The sequence below is a fragment of the Pongo pygmaeus genome, chromosome 11 (assembly GCF_028885625.2).
Source record: "Pongo pygmaeus isolate AG05252 chromosome 11, NHGRI_mPonPyg2-v2.0_pri, whole genome shotgun sequence".
Lineage (NCBI taxonomy): Eukaryota > Metazoa > Chordata > Mammalia > Primates > Hominidae > Pongo > Pongo pygmaeus.
Window position 1 is genome coordinate 64,689,363 of NC_072384.2, and position 13,195 is coordinate 64,702,557.

Here is a 13,195-nt window from a genome sequence, read left to right on the forward strand (position 1 = left end):
GTGCTTTCCTGAAATTTCTTTAATTATTTCTATATCTTATCCTGTTAAAAAACAACACATTTTAGAGTCATTTTAAAATAGCACTGTAAATATTGACAGTTGTATGAAATTGCCCATTATCAACAAATTGGTTATAATATTTAAAAAATATGAATTTTCCAGAATATGAATAGATAATTATACAATTCTTGGTGAATATACATCTTATAGATTTGATGGTGAAAATGTCCATTATTTGTCTCGGTAGGTCCACCAAATTTGCAGATATGTATTTCATAGCAGACTCTAAAAACTGGGCCCTTTTAACCTAAAGCCATGGTCCCTTACAATTAATTCCCATACAACAAAAGCTAATGGTCCCGTACAATTCAATTGATTCTCAATATTCTATTGTTTTCCCTTTGATTAATCATGTATTATTTTTACCAACTTTCATTTTGAGGAAGCAGGACGGTATAACAGCCTAAACTGTCCAGGCTTTGATTATTTCAAATTGGTGAATAATGTCAGTAGCAGCTAGGTCATCTATTATCACCTCTGGGGGAAGTTGTCCAGTAGGTGACGTTAGAGCTGAAGGTCCACCCACCAAGGAAACCACACCATTGCAATCCACAGTGCTGTGCATCTTCCCATTTGCTGGAAGCCCTGGCACCATCCTGGATGACATACTGGCCTGACTAACGTTACTGTTGCGTCGCTCTCCATGTCTGTGTGGCACAAACAGTGAGTCTCTCCTGCTTTCGCTGTCTTCAAATGTGCTGTGTTCATCATCAGCAAAGTCATTTTCAGATCCAACATCCTTTGCCCGACCTCTGAAACTGAAAATGCTTGTTTTGCTATTGCGTCTTGGGGAAAACAGGGAGCCACGGATACTCAACAGAGACTGCGGAGAAAGCAAAAAGGAAAGGAATGGGATGGGGGTGGGGGGAGAACACAATTATTTAATAAAAGTATTAATATTAAAGGATCTATTTTCTTTGCAGTTAGTATACTCTTGCTCTTAAACATGGATAATCAAATTTATAGAGGACACGTATATTTTGATATTTTTATTAAAGCAAATTTAAGTGCAAAGAGTGTTTTTCTGACTAACAATACTGATTTGCAATTTACTAAGTATACAACCACTTCATTTAGTCTTCACTTGAGGTGGATTGGGTTATCATAATGCTATAGGTTAGGGACCAGATGCTGAAAAGGATAAATGATTTCTTTTGATGGGAGTGGTGGTTAAACAAATAGTAAGTAGCTCCTACTTCTTAATGCTATAATCTGAAGGGAATGCAACCTGGAGAATAAGTTTTGGCTCAAGTGAGAATGTTAGCTCAAATTTAAAATATTTGTTTCAAATGTTGCATTGTAGCCAATATTTCACTTCAGGATAATTATTTTTAAAAAACTACTATTTTTCCATTCTCTTCTTTTGAATTCTGAAAGAAAAGTAGTTTACTCTTTCTCTGAAACTGTTTGTCTCTACCTACATGAGAATAGAAGTCACAAAACTTACCTACGATGTTGTCTTCCAAATTTGCTAACAGTTTCCCAAATGGCAACCAATGATTCACCTTATTTGAGAGACTGTATGTCACAGCAAACACAACAGAGAGGATACCTAAACTGCTACATAAATTACTCTTCTTGTGTAAAATATAACACTGGCTTATAAAAGCAAGACATATAACATGACTTCACCAGCTGGTGGTGTAAAAAACAACATATACTTCCGTTTTATTTTAATTATATTAAAGAGACAATTCAAAATCTTTTTCATTACAGCTATTCCCAAATAAATTAAGCAAACTATTTCCTAGTACCAGAAAATGAGGATTTAGCTTGAAGTTCCTTCTTTCACATTTTGAAAGGATTTTAAACTAGCAACCCCAAATAATTCTGTGTGTATTCTAGTCTTGCAGATAGTTTTCAAAAACATCTCTATTCAGTCTGCAGAATATTTGTTTTCTCCCCTTATCACGAACAATGGCATTCCTCCTTGCTCTCTCATTCCCTTTCCTACTTCTCCTCACACCCAGGGTAATATACATACATACATATACATATACATATGTCAGCAGCAAACATTCCTGGATCTTCTCTTTCTTCTAAGCTTTAGTGTAAAACCAAATAAAATGATTTTAGTGGAAAAAACAGAAAAAGGCAGACTGTCAAATTTATTCTTGGTTCTTCTGCCTAATTAGGTCATGCTTATTTTCTTAGGCCCCATTTTTAGCTTTATTTTTATGGCTTTTCCCAGACTGCAAAGCACCAGAATAATCTTTGTTGTCCTCTGTCTCAGTGATATTCTGGAAGGATATTATTCATTAAGAAGTGCTCTGTTCCTTTGGATTTGGTTAGACTCTCCACAGGAACTATTGGCTGTCCAGCTTGTCCATCGGAGGCTGTGTCTATGTGACACTCAATTCCTGTAGCAGGTTTGTCTACCGAAGGGCAGACAGTCGAGTGATTTTACAGCAAAGTGATCAAGAGATTAGATAATGAGAAGACATTAATTCATCCCCCCATTAATAAAGAATGCTAATGTTTTTAATTTCCTCAGACTCCATTTAAATGATCAATATAATAACGGTTATATCTAGAACTCGTGTTTTTGTTGTTGTTGTTGTTGTTGTTTTGAGGCAGAGTCTCGCTCTGTCGCCCAGGCTGGAGTGCAGCGGTACAATCTCGGCTCACTGAAATCTCCACCTCCTGAGTTCAAGCTATTCTCCTGCCTTACCCTCCTGAGTTGCTGGGACTAGAGGTGCCTACCACCACACCTGGATAATTTTTGCATTTTTAATAGAGACAGAGTTTCACCATGATGGTCAAGCTGTCCTCGAACTCCCAACCTCAGGTGATCTGCCCGCCCTGGCCTCCCAAAGCCCTGAGATTACAGGCATGAGCCACCATGCTCAGCCAAGAAATAGTGTTTTGAAACATTTGAATGTATGTGAATCACTCTGAGAGTTAAAAATATATATTTTTAGGTCCCAGATTTTGGAATATGGATTCAGGAAGTAGCAGATAGGACTCTGGAATCTGAATTTTCCTGACACATTCCAGGTGACTCTAACACAGGGTGGACCTCATCCTACACTCAGAGAAATACTAACTTGGTCTTACATTAATCCCTAGGATGACTGAGTATAATCACCTCAATACACCTATGTTCTGAAACTGTCTCTGGAAACTGAAAATTGGTCTACACAGTATTGGTTGGGAGTATGTGGTACGCGTGTACATCCACTATGTATCTGGGACATGCCTTTAATTTGGATATTTTTATGTCAGGTATTTTCAAAGGCGTTCCAGATCTCTGAGTTTATTTGAAATTTCTATTCACTCTTTGGAATGTATAATAATGGGTGTGAGCGCAGCTTTCAAGGCAACAGAGACGGAAAAAGAAGATAACAGAAATAGCATTCAGAGAAAATAAACCAAAAATAACACACTAGAAGATGCAGCAGAGTGGAGGGAATACCCACAGCTGCGGCCACACTTTCTCTAGGGAAAACCAGCTTTAATGTTTTAAGGAGTGAAAGGCCATCTTTCTTTGCCTCAGGCATGTCAAAACATATTTCCCAGGTATCTTTCTCATCTTGTTCCCAGAAGATAAATGTAGACTCTTTCTTAATTTTCAGTAACAAAAGGCAAAATAGAAGAAATTAGGTCTGTAAGACACAATCATGCATGTAGGGTTTGGATTCAAAGTGGGTTGGGAAAAGTCAAGATGGAAAAAGATGCTGGGAATTTTAAGATGTTCTAGTGGGAACAAGGAAAGTGAATATTTGTCGGAAGTACTTAGCATTTTGAGGTTTCATTTTATACTTTTAAGTATTTCTTTATTTTGTACAACTAACATATATTATCTGTTTAAAAATAATGTAATAAACATAAAATAACATTTGTAATTTATGTGAATAGAAGGCAGGGCACCCACAATTTATGGCCTCTCTGCTTTGACATTTTCAGAAGATACATTTGATTGAACAGTATTTACTGTCTATCTTATGCTTCCTGTCCCCACCACCTTCACTGATTCTCTTTCTACCAGATCCCTTTTCTTTTTACAGAAGCAGAAACTGTAAACCATTTATGGTATATTTCTGCTTGTTAGTTGTGTTAATGCTCTTAGTCTGTCTTTACTGGGATATGCAAATTTAAAACTAATAGATTATTTCTTTCACTTTTGAAATTATCTATCTATCCATCTATCTTCTGTCTGTTTACAAATATAGAATGAACGACATCTACCATATGTATGTACTGATTCTGTTTTTAGTATTAAAACACTGGCCATCAGCTAACCTCTCTGATCTTGCCTGTCTGTGGTTCACTCAGCTCCAGCAAACCAAGTCTACCAGTTGCTCCTTAAGCACTCCAGGCATGCTACCATGTCAGGGTTTTGCACTTCCTCTTTCATCAGCTTAGAATGCTGTTCCTTAAGAGAGCCTCTTTCTTTGCGTCCTCCAAATCTTTCCCAAAATGTCTTAATAGTGAGGTCATTGTAAACCACCCTATTTAAAATTTTACCTCCAATTACGGCTCCTGTTCCTCTTTTCCCGCTTACTTTTTTTTCCCCTTAACATTTGTTACCTTCTAACACAGTCTATAACTTATTTATTTTGTTCATTGTCCGACTTCTTTGGAAAAAATTTCCATGAGGTCAGTGAATTGAGTCTTTTTTATTCTTTGAGGTATTTTCAGCATCTTGAACTATGCTTGCTACATAGTTGGTGATCAATAAATATTTGTTGATTGGACTGAATGAACTAATCTACAAACTTTATTTGAGCAAAATGATGAAACAATAAAGGAACTAATACTGCTATCAAATTATGTATATACATTTGTGAGTAATTGAAACTCCTCAGAAGTTTGCTTTCCCTCATTTGAAATTCATTCACCGATTTTAACTTAATAAGAGACTTACTCTTTGTCGCACAGATTTTCTGTATATTGCTTAGTCCCCTAAAACTCTTTAACGTAGGTATTCTTACTTTATTTTACAGAAATTTTACAAAGTACAAGTGACTTGACCAAGGTCACAGAACTAGTTCAGAGTTGAGATATGAACACAAAAGTTTGTGTTCACTGTAGCATCATTATGCTATAGTCTCATATACTCTTAATTCTAATAACTCCTAATAGTTTTAAGAATTCCAAAATATCAAGGGTGACTGTTTAAGAAAAAAAAATCGGATCTGAGAAACCAAGTTGCCCTCCAGAGCTTCAAGTTAATTCCAAATGTGTTATACTGATTTGATAATATATTTTATATTTGTATTACACAAGATAGTAATAGTTGAATTTCTTGATATTGATGTTATCTGCAGAAAAATGGCTTTATGTTAAAACTCTTTGTGTATTCATGTCCATTTTGTTCTAATATGAGAATACAAGTTTTAAGTTATTAATATAGTCTACTTTTTTCTTTAAAAATATTTGCTTACATATTAAAGATAGATTATAAAACATTCACTGAGAACATGCATATTACCTTTCTCCCAACCAAAAGTAAATAATATGTTGAATTTTGTGTTTATTACTTCTGTTTTTTTTTAGAAGTTTCTTTCTTTATGAAAAATATATCATACCCCTTGGTTGATTTGAAGTTTTTGATTAAATTAATCTTATATATTATCTCTCGAAGCATTATTTTTAGGGTATAAATCTGACTCAAGATTTTTATGATTAGAAGCATTTGCAATTCATAGCACATGAAATTCTAATGGTGCCAAATAGTGTTCAAAGCCATAATTGTACTTATCACAGATTTTGTAACTAATTATTCTTTACATCAGATATATGTAAACAATGCATTAACTTACTAATCCATAAAACTTACTAAACATCAAATGATTGAAACTAATTTTTACTCTTTTACTTAAAACTATGCTGAAGAACCAGGTAGTTGGCACAAAATCAGAGCAAAAATAGACTGCCTTTGATGCTGTTCTCTTCAAGAACATTTAGGTCATAATTTCATTCTAATGTATCACGGCATGACCCTATACAAGCAAAATGGAGACTCACCATAGTCCAGTTCTCATATCAAAGGATAAAGACAAACCCAAAGAACACTTCTTTTCAAAATTTCTATGTATGTTACAATCACAACTTTGGATAACAAAGGCAGAAACCCATTCTCAAAGAAAATAAGTTTATCTGGGGTCTCAAAATGGAAAATGTAAACAAGAGATTCCAAAACTCTCATTGGAAAGTCTGCTAGTGTAGGTTTTACATATATATATGTGTGTGTGTGTGTGTATAGACACATATATACACACATATATATACAGGTTGATATATATAAGTTATATCAATATATATTATTTATATCTATATATTATATCAATATATCTATCTGTATATATATATATATATCAGTCTCAAAATGGTGAACATTTTATTGATGGTTTAATAAAAATCCCTTTGAAGACAATCTATTATAAGAATTTAAACAACTATATTAAATGTTAGTTCCCTGTCCCTTACTGAAGTCAGATAGTACAAAAGTGTACCAAAACAAAATACAAAAACTAAAAAGCAATAGCAATGACAAAGAAACAGAGCACTTAGTAGGAAATCATACCTGATGAGGGGAGCAGAACTTTTTATCACTGGTAAGTCTGTTTCCATCCATGGAGAAAAGGAAGCTGCTTCTTTTGACACTGTCTTCAGATTCGGATTTGGGAAAGCTGTCTCTCTCTCCTTTGCTGTTTCCTTCAAGGTGCTCTCTCTGTCTTCTTTTCTTCCTTCGGTTCCTCCATTCTTTAGCACTTTTGGAACTCAACTTTGATGCTTCTGAAGAACTTTCCAACAACTCTCCTAACCCACCTATTCCACTGAAATCTCTTGAAGCAGCTGATGCTGCCGCAACTGCCTGTCGTAAAACAAAGCCAGGCACTATTTAGAACACAGAGCTTTGAAAACAGTTGAGTATGGTTAAAATATTGCCATTTAAGACTCATTAACTACAAGTGAAAAGTCTATCTTCTAGTCCTTTTATTTTGTCTCACCACAACAGTTTACTTAACAACGACCCTTACATTTTAAATCACATAAAGCAATATGCTAGTGTATGCATTAAAGCAAGAAAAATCTGGTTTTGTCTATTTTCTGGATTGTCTTTTTTTTGGGGGGGGGGGACAACTGTTCTCTTCAAAGTGTCTTCTATACTTTAAAAAGCAAATGTTTTCTTAGTGGTGGTTGCTCATCTAACTTCCATTCTGATTCCGTCTGTAAAACGTTTCCTCCTGTGTGCACTTCTGAGCAACTGAGTTGTATTTTTTCCCCTCTAAATCCAGTACAAAAGACTGTTTCTTTTCTCTTTTGTGAACGTAAAACATTTCAAGGGTCTACTATTTTACTTCCAGATGGAAGCAGGGAAATGTATTAGATAGTTTATCCTCTTCTTTCCTTTGAATTACATTTAGGACTGTAGTTCACATCTCTGTGGTCATGTTACTCCCAGAGAATTTATTACATATCACTTTAAAAATTTTAAATGTTCTTAAATTATTTAATATTATAAATAACACATGATTAACATAGCAATACATAAATTCATTCGAAGGATTATGAGAACTGCTTCAAATATTTTCTTTCTATATTGCAGCACTAAATATTCTTAAGCACTTTGAATTTCTGTACCTACAAATGAAACACAGCTCTGAGGTGAAACATGGCAAACAGTATTTTTAAACTGGAAATGATCTAACAATGACATACAGAGGATATGAAACAATATGGTGTGCATCAAAGCTGAGTTCTCATTAAGTATATTACTATTTGTAAATGTAACCACAGAAGTGAAAATAATTTAATTATGACAATATCAGTTAAACTTTTTACATATGTCATCACTAAATACAAACAAATCTAACTTATCTACTATATTGTTTATCTTCCCCGTTAACTGTAAGCTAGATAGAAATTGTATCATTGTATGCTCAGTGACTAGTATGTCACCTGACATAAATAAGGCTCAGTAAATAATTGATGAATAAAGATTTAAAAATGTACTTTGCTATCAATTGTCTCAGACACTGGGGTGGGGGTGGGGGAAGAACAAGACATACTTAACCTTGACTTTGATGCTTCTGAAGAACTTTATAGAACTTATATTTAACTTGCTACAGATAGCAAGTTGACTTTTCAAGACATCATAGAAGACTTGACTTTTCAAGACATCATAAAAGACTGTCATAACAGTCTATATAGCAACATATTTTAGGAAGAAATGGAGATAAAACCTATTTATAATGCTTTGACAACACTTTGTGCTTTATGTTTCATCTTTCTTGAGAAGAAGCAAACTCTCCTAAGTAGTTTTCATTTTTAAACTTCATGTTTAAAAATTTAAAAAAGATTTTAAATCTATAATTACTATGTTGCAAATTCTCTAGGATTACAGTGATCTCAGGGAGGGAAACTTAGTGCTAAATATGATTTTAAATTTATGTGTTTGACCAAGCAACACATAAAATGTAACAGATATTTATTTGTATTAAGCACTATATTCATAATGGAAGCTCAAATCTAAGACTTGGTATAAGACAATACCCAGCGTTTAAATAAAACAGTAATTCAGAATTTAGATATTTATAAAATTTTATATAGTCATATAGCCAGGTTTTTAATGGAATTATTGATCATCAATATCACTTTTAATATAATTCATGATGTAAAATGAGAAATATTAAGTACATTTTATAACTCTGACTATATATGCAAAATAAAGTGAATAAATGAGTCACTTATCTGTAGCAAGTTAAATATAGTTACAGAGTTCTGGATACATATGAGATACATAATACACACCATTTGTTGAAACAGCGAATATATATATATCCTTTCTTATCCAAATAAAGTCCTTAATTCTCTTTTCTATTTTATATAGACACAAACAGACAACACACAGTGTTAATCATTTATTGACTTGTTTGTCCCTGCAAACAAAGGAAGTGGTGGTAATAGTCCCTCACCATAATCCTAAAACTTATGTCCATTTAAATCACTTCCAAACTTTTTTTTTTTTTTAGATGGGGTCTCACTCTGTCGCCCTGGCTGGAGTGCGATGGCACGATCTCGGCTCGCTGCAACCTCCACCCCCTGGGTTCAAGCGATTCTCCTGCCTCAGCCTCCTGAGTAGCTAGAATTACAGGCATGAGCCACCACACCTGGCTAATTTTTGTATTTTTAGTAGAGACAGGGTTTCACCATGTTGGCCAGGCTGATCTCAAACTCCTGGCCTCAAGTGACCCACCCACCTCAGCCTCCCGAAGTACTGGGATTACAGGCGCGAGCCACCCAACCCGGCTACAAACTTTGTTTTGCATAGGACATTATTTCCCAACCTATTCTGGGTAACATTTCAAATAACTCAAAACCAAAACAGATTTCTAAGGCAACAAAGGTAACCTCAGACACATTTTCTGTGTCACTCATCAACTCAAATCTGTCATTTGTTCCACTTCCAGTGATTTGCCAAATCCCTCAAAGGCAGATGTTTCCTGTCATCTCTCATGTCTGTGTACCTGTTTATACCCAACTCTGTGACACTACCAATGCCCTGTGTATGAGAATAACTGTGTTACTTTCACAGCCAACTTGCTGAATTCCTCTTTTAACAAATAAGAAATTTCACTTTATATTTACTCAGGAAATTACATTTTCTTATACATTTTTGTGTGATTCAAAGTAGGCTCTGTAACTCACTGAATCTGTGTCCGTAAAAATATAACCACATAACTAATACTTCGTTCATTTTACATATATAATCCAGTTAAAATCCCATTCAAAGCTACAAGACATTATACCTATTTCTGTTCTACCCCAATTATATTAGATTTCTTAAGAGCTACTATTTCAAATTTTTTTCTAGAGCTTATTCCCAAATTTTTTCCTATCAGAGCAATATAGACTGCTATGGGATATACTAAGCTGGGCAACATTAGGCACTTAAATATCACAATTTAAATGTCAAACACAATTAGAATGATCTAGGACAAAACACTGATTTCTTTGCAGGGTTTGTGTTTCTCCACATTATTTTCTCATGCCTACACAATGACTAGACCTAGGTGGCCCCTCAACCAATAATAAACAAAGATGGAAGTGATGCTAGCCTTCATGAAGTCATTGGCTAGATAGTAACTTTTGAAGAGTCATAGGTGGTTAGGGAGACTTAAGCTACACTGCAGCATAAATGCTTATAGGTGCACTAATTCTCTCTTTGCCTCCACTTCCTCCTGGCTTCAACATTGATAATTTACTAGTCATCATTACCTGTGTTGTCAATAAGGAACTAAAATGGATTTGGCACTCTGCTACTCCGATCAGTATTATACTTTACCTTGGATAAATTTAAATTTTATATGTATGAAGCTAAAGCTGAATCAAGTCGTGATGATTTGGTCACTAAGATTCAGTAACTGACTACTAAGTTAATAGAACTGATGTTTTTTAGCCAAACTCATCATAATCGTAGGTTCTTTAAACTTCTACTAGACATAATGCATGTTTATTTCTAAGTTCAAAAAGACTATACTCTTTTTAATTGATGCCATATTTTACCCTAAAATGGCTGCATTTTAGAATAAACTCATTTCTGTACCGTATTATCTGTGTAGCATTTTCAAGCACATTAATTTGTCTGCTTTTATTAATGATAATAGAAAAACCCAGTGCTTTAAAATACAATCATATGCAATTTATGAATATTATTTCTTGTAACACTTATTTAAAACCTTGAAATAAATTCTTTGCCTTGTAAATAGCTATTTTATTATATTATAAATGTGTTTTATTTATAGTGATATAGAATAAAACTCTTAAATAATTCAAATGTAGAACTTTCTGGCAAGCATGAGGTATATTTTAAAATATTTTCAAGTTTCACCAAATTTGTTTAGAGTTTTCTGTATAAAATCAATAAGGTATATCCACATTACTACTCTGTATCCAATGGTAAGACGAAAGTGGTCAAGCCAGCATGTTCAGCAAAAGCTAAGTCTATGGTTGAGCTCAATAATTCGCGAAACAACTCATTGCTGTATCTCCATTTCACCAAAAAATACCTTGAGAAAGGACTTAATGCTATTTGTTGCGCATCTTCAAAGTAACTCAGAATTGTTAAAAACTTAAATTTTGAATATACCAATTTCTACTATATACTGTCATCCAAAGAATACTTCAAATATGTGGAGCCATTCATCTGAAAAAAATCCTCAAAAAAGTCAGTGCATAAAAATATTATTTGGATTTCTGCTTCTGGCCAAACTTGAGTAACAGAGATCAGATTTGCTCTCTCCTGAAGCAACCAATAAAACAGACAAAATACATGTTACAGTGGTTTTGAAGGCACTGGACATCAGATCAGGATGTTTTAAGATATTGGATAATGGAAAAGCAAGCAAGTCAGCTCTATGCTTTTCTTAGCCTATGGCCTGGAACTTCCAGACTATGATGTAGAGAGGAAGTATCTCTGCAGACCACATGAATGGACGAGATGAAGCTGAGTCTAGGAAAATCAGGGTGGTTGTACAGTTCACAGAACAGAGTACCACAGAGGAGAGAGTTGAGCAGAGAGAAAACTCTAGGGATCGTCTCAGGTTCCCCTTGAGTACTGAGAAGATTATTCACTGAGCGTGTGTCTTAGAAAACTACCTGAGGCCGAGGATTAGAGAGAACACCACCCAGCAATCACACTGTGCCAGAACAGTGTCTGTTCCTACACTGGCAAACACTTCGTTTTAAATGCGCATTGGGTAGAGTATTAGGAAGGGTCTTGATTCACTAGTGAGGAATAATTAGTCTTAGAATAAATGGTATTCTGGTCCATTTTCAAACAAATTTTCAAAGGCTTAAAGATACAAAAGGATCAAACTGTATAAACGACATAACTATGTCCCAAAACAAAGATCAATAATTTTTATGGGAATACAAAAATATCTAGCACTTAAAAAAAGTAAAATTGACAGTGTCTGGAATTCAACTGAAGATTGTCAGAAATATAAAACTGCAGGAATATATGACCCATGATAAAGAGAAAAATTAATCAAAACTGACCAAGAACTGACACAGATGTTCAAATTAGCAGACAGGGAACTTAAACAGTTGTTATAACTGTATTGTGTATGTTCACAATGTTAATTAGGGATATATGAAATATAAAAAAGACGCAGATCTAGCTTGTAGAGATGAAAACTACAATGTTTCAGATGACAAATACAGTGGATGAAATTAGCGGCAGATTAAGTGTGCAAAAGAAAAGATAATTGACTTGAAGACAGCAATAGAAATCATTCAAATTGCAATTGACAAATGGAGTTTAAAACTCATACAGAGTCTTTGCTATTGTGAGTAGTGTCGCAATAAACATACGTGTGCATGTGTCTTTACAGCAGCATGATTTATAGTCCTTTGGGTACATACCCAGTAATGGGATTGCTGGATCAAATGATATTTCTAGTTCTAGATCCCTGAGGAATTGCCACACTGTCTTCCACAATGGTTGAACTAGTTTACAGTCCCACTAACAGTGTAAAAGTTTTCCTATTTCTCCACATCCTCTCCAGCACCTGTTGTTTCCTGACTTTTTAATGATTGCCATTCTAACTGGGGGTTGGGGGAAGGGGGGAGGGATAGCATTAGGAAATATACCTAATGTAAATGATGAGTGAATGGGTGCAGCACACCAACATGGCATATGTATACATATGTAACAAACCTGCACGTTGTGCACATGTACCCTAGAACTTAAAGTATAATAAAAAAAAGTATATATAAAAAATTTAAAAAAAACTCATACAGAACTACAAAGGACATAAAACAGCCAAAACAGCTTTGAAAAAAAAAAAGAACAAAAAGTTGGGGACCTACACTATCTTGTTTCAAGACTCATCATAAAAGGTACAGGAATTAAGAGAGTGTGGTATTGGTATGAAAATCACAAATAAACCAACTGAACAGAATAGAGTTCAGAAATAGACACACTCACCTATGGACAACTACTAATTGACAAAAGTTCAAAGGCAATGCAGTGGAGAATTAATATTTTGTTTTTATGCAGTTGGAATAATTAGATACTCATATTTTAAAAAAGTGAATCTCGACATATCACTCATATGTTATACAAAAATTAACTTAAAATGGGTTATTGACCTAAATTTAAAGCATAAAACTAACTTTAGAA

At 34.3% G+C, this 13,195-nt stretch overlaps 1 protein-coding gene across 8 annotated transcripts in view; it reads right to left on the minus strand.

Moving 5' to 3' along the window:
• The window catches only part of SCN3A (sodium voltage-gated channel alpha subunit 3), a 115,230-nt gene that overhangs the window by 51,082 nt on the left and 50,953 nt on the right, over window positions 1–13,195 (minus strand). For 5 of the 8 annotated variants that reach the window (XM_063647595.1, XM_063647593.1, XM_063647592.1 and 2 more), the window contains 2 exons: window positions 6,590–6,880; window positions 536–883 (listed from right to left, as the gene is read on the minus strand). In XM_063647595.1, coding sequence (XP_063503665.1) covers window positions 536–883; window positions 6,590–6,880 — 639 coding nt within the window. The remainder of the gene's footprint in view (window positions 1–535; window positions 884–6,589; window positions 6,881–13,195) is intronic. The other 3 variants (XM_063647596.1, XM_063647597.1, XM_063647594.1) reach the window with 2 other exon arrangements.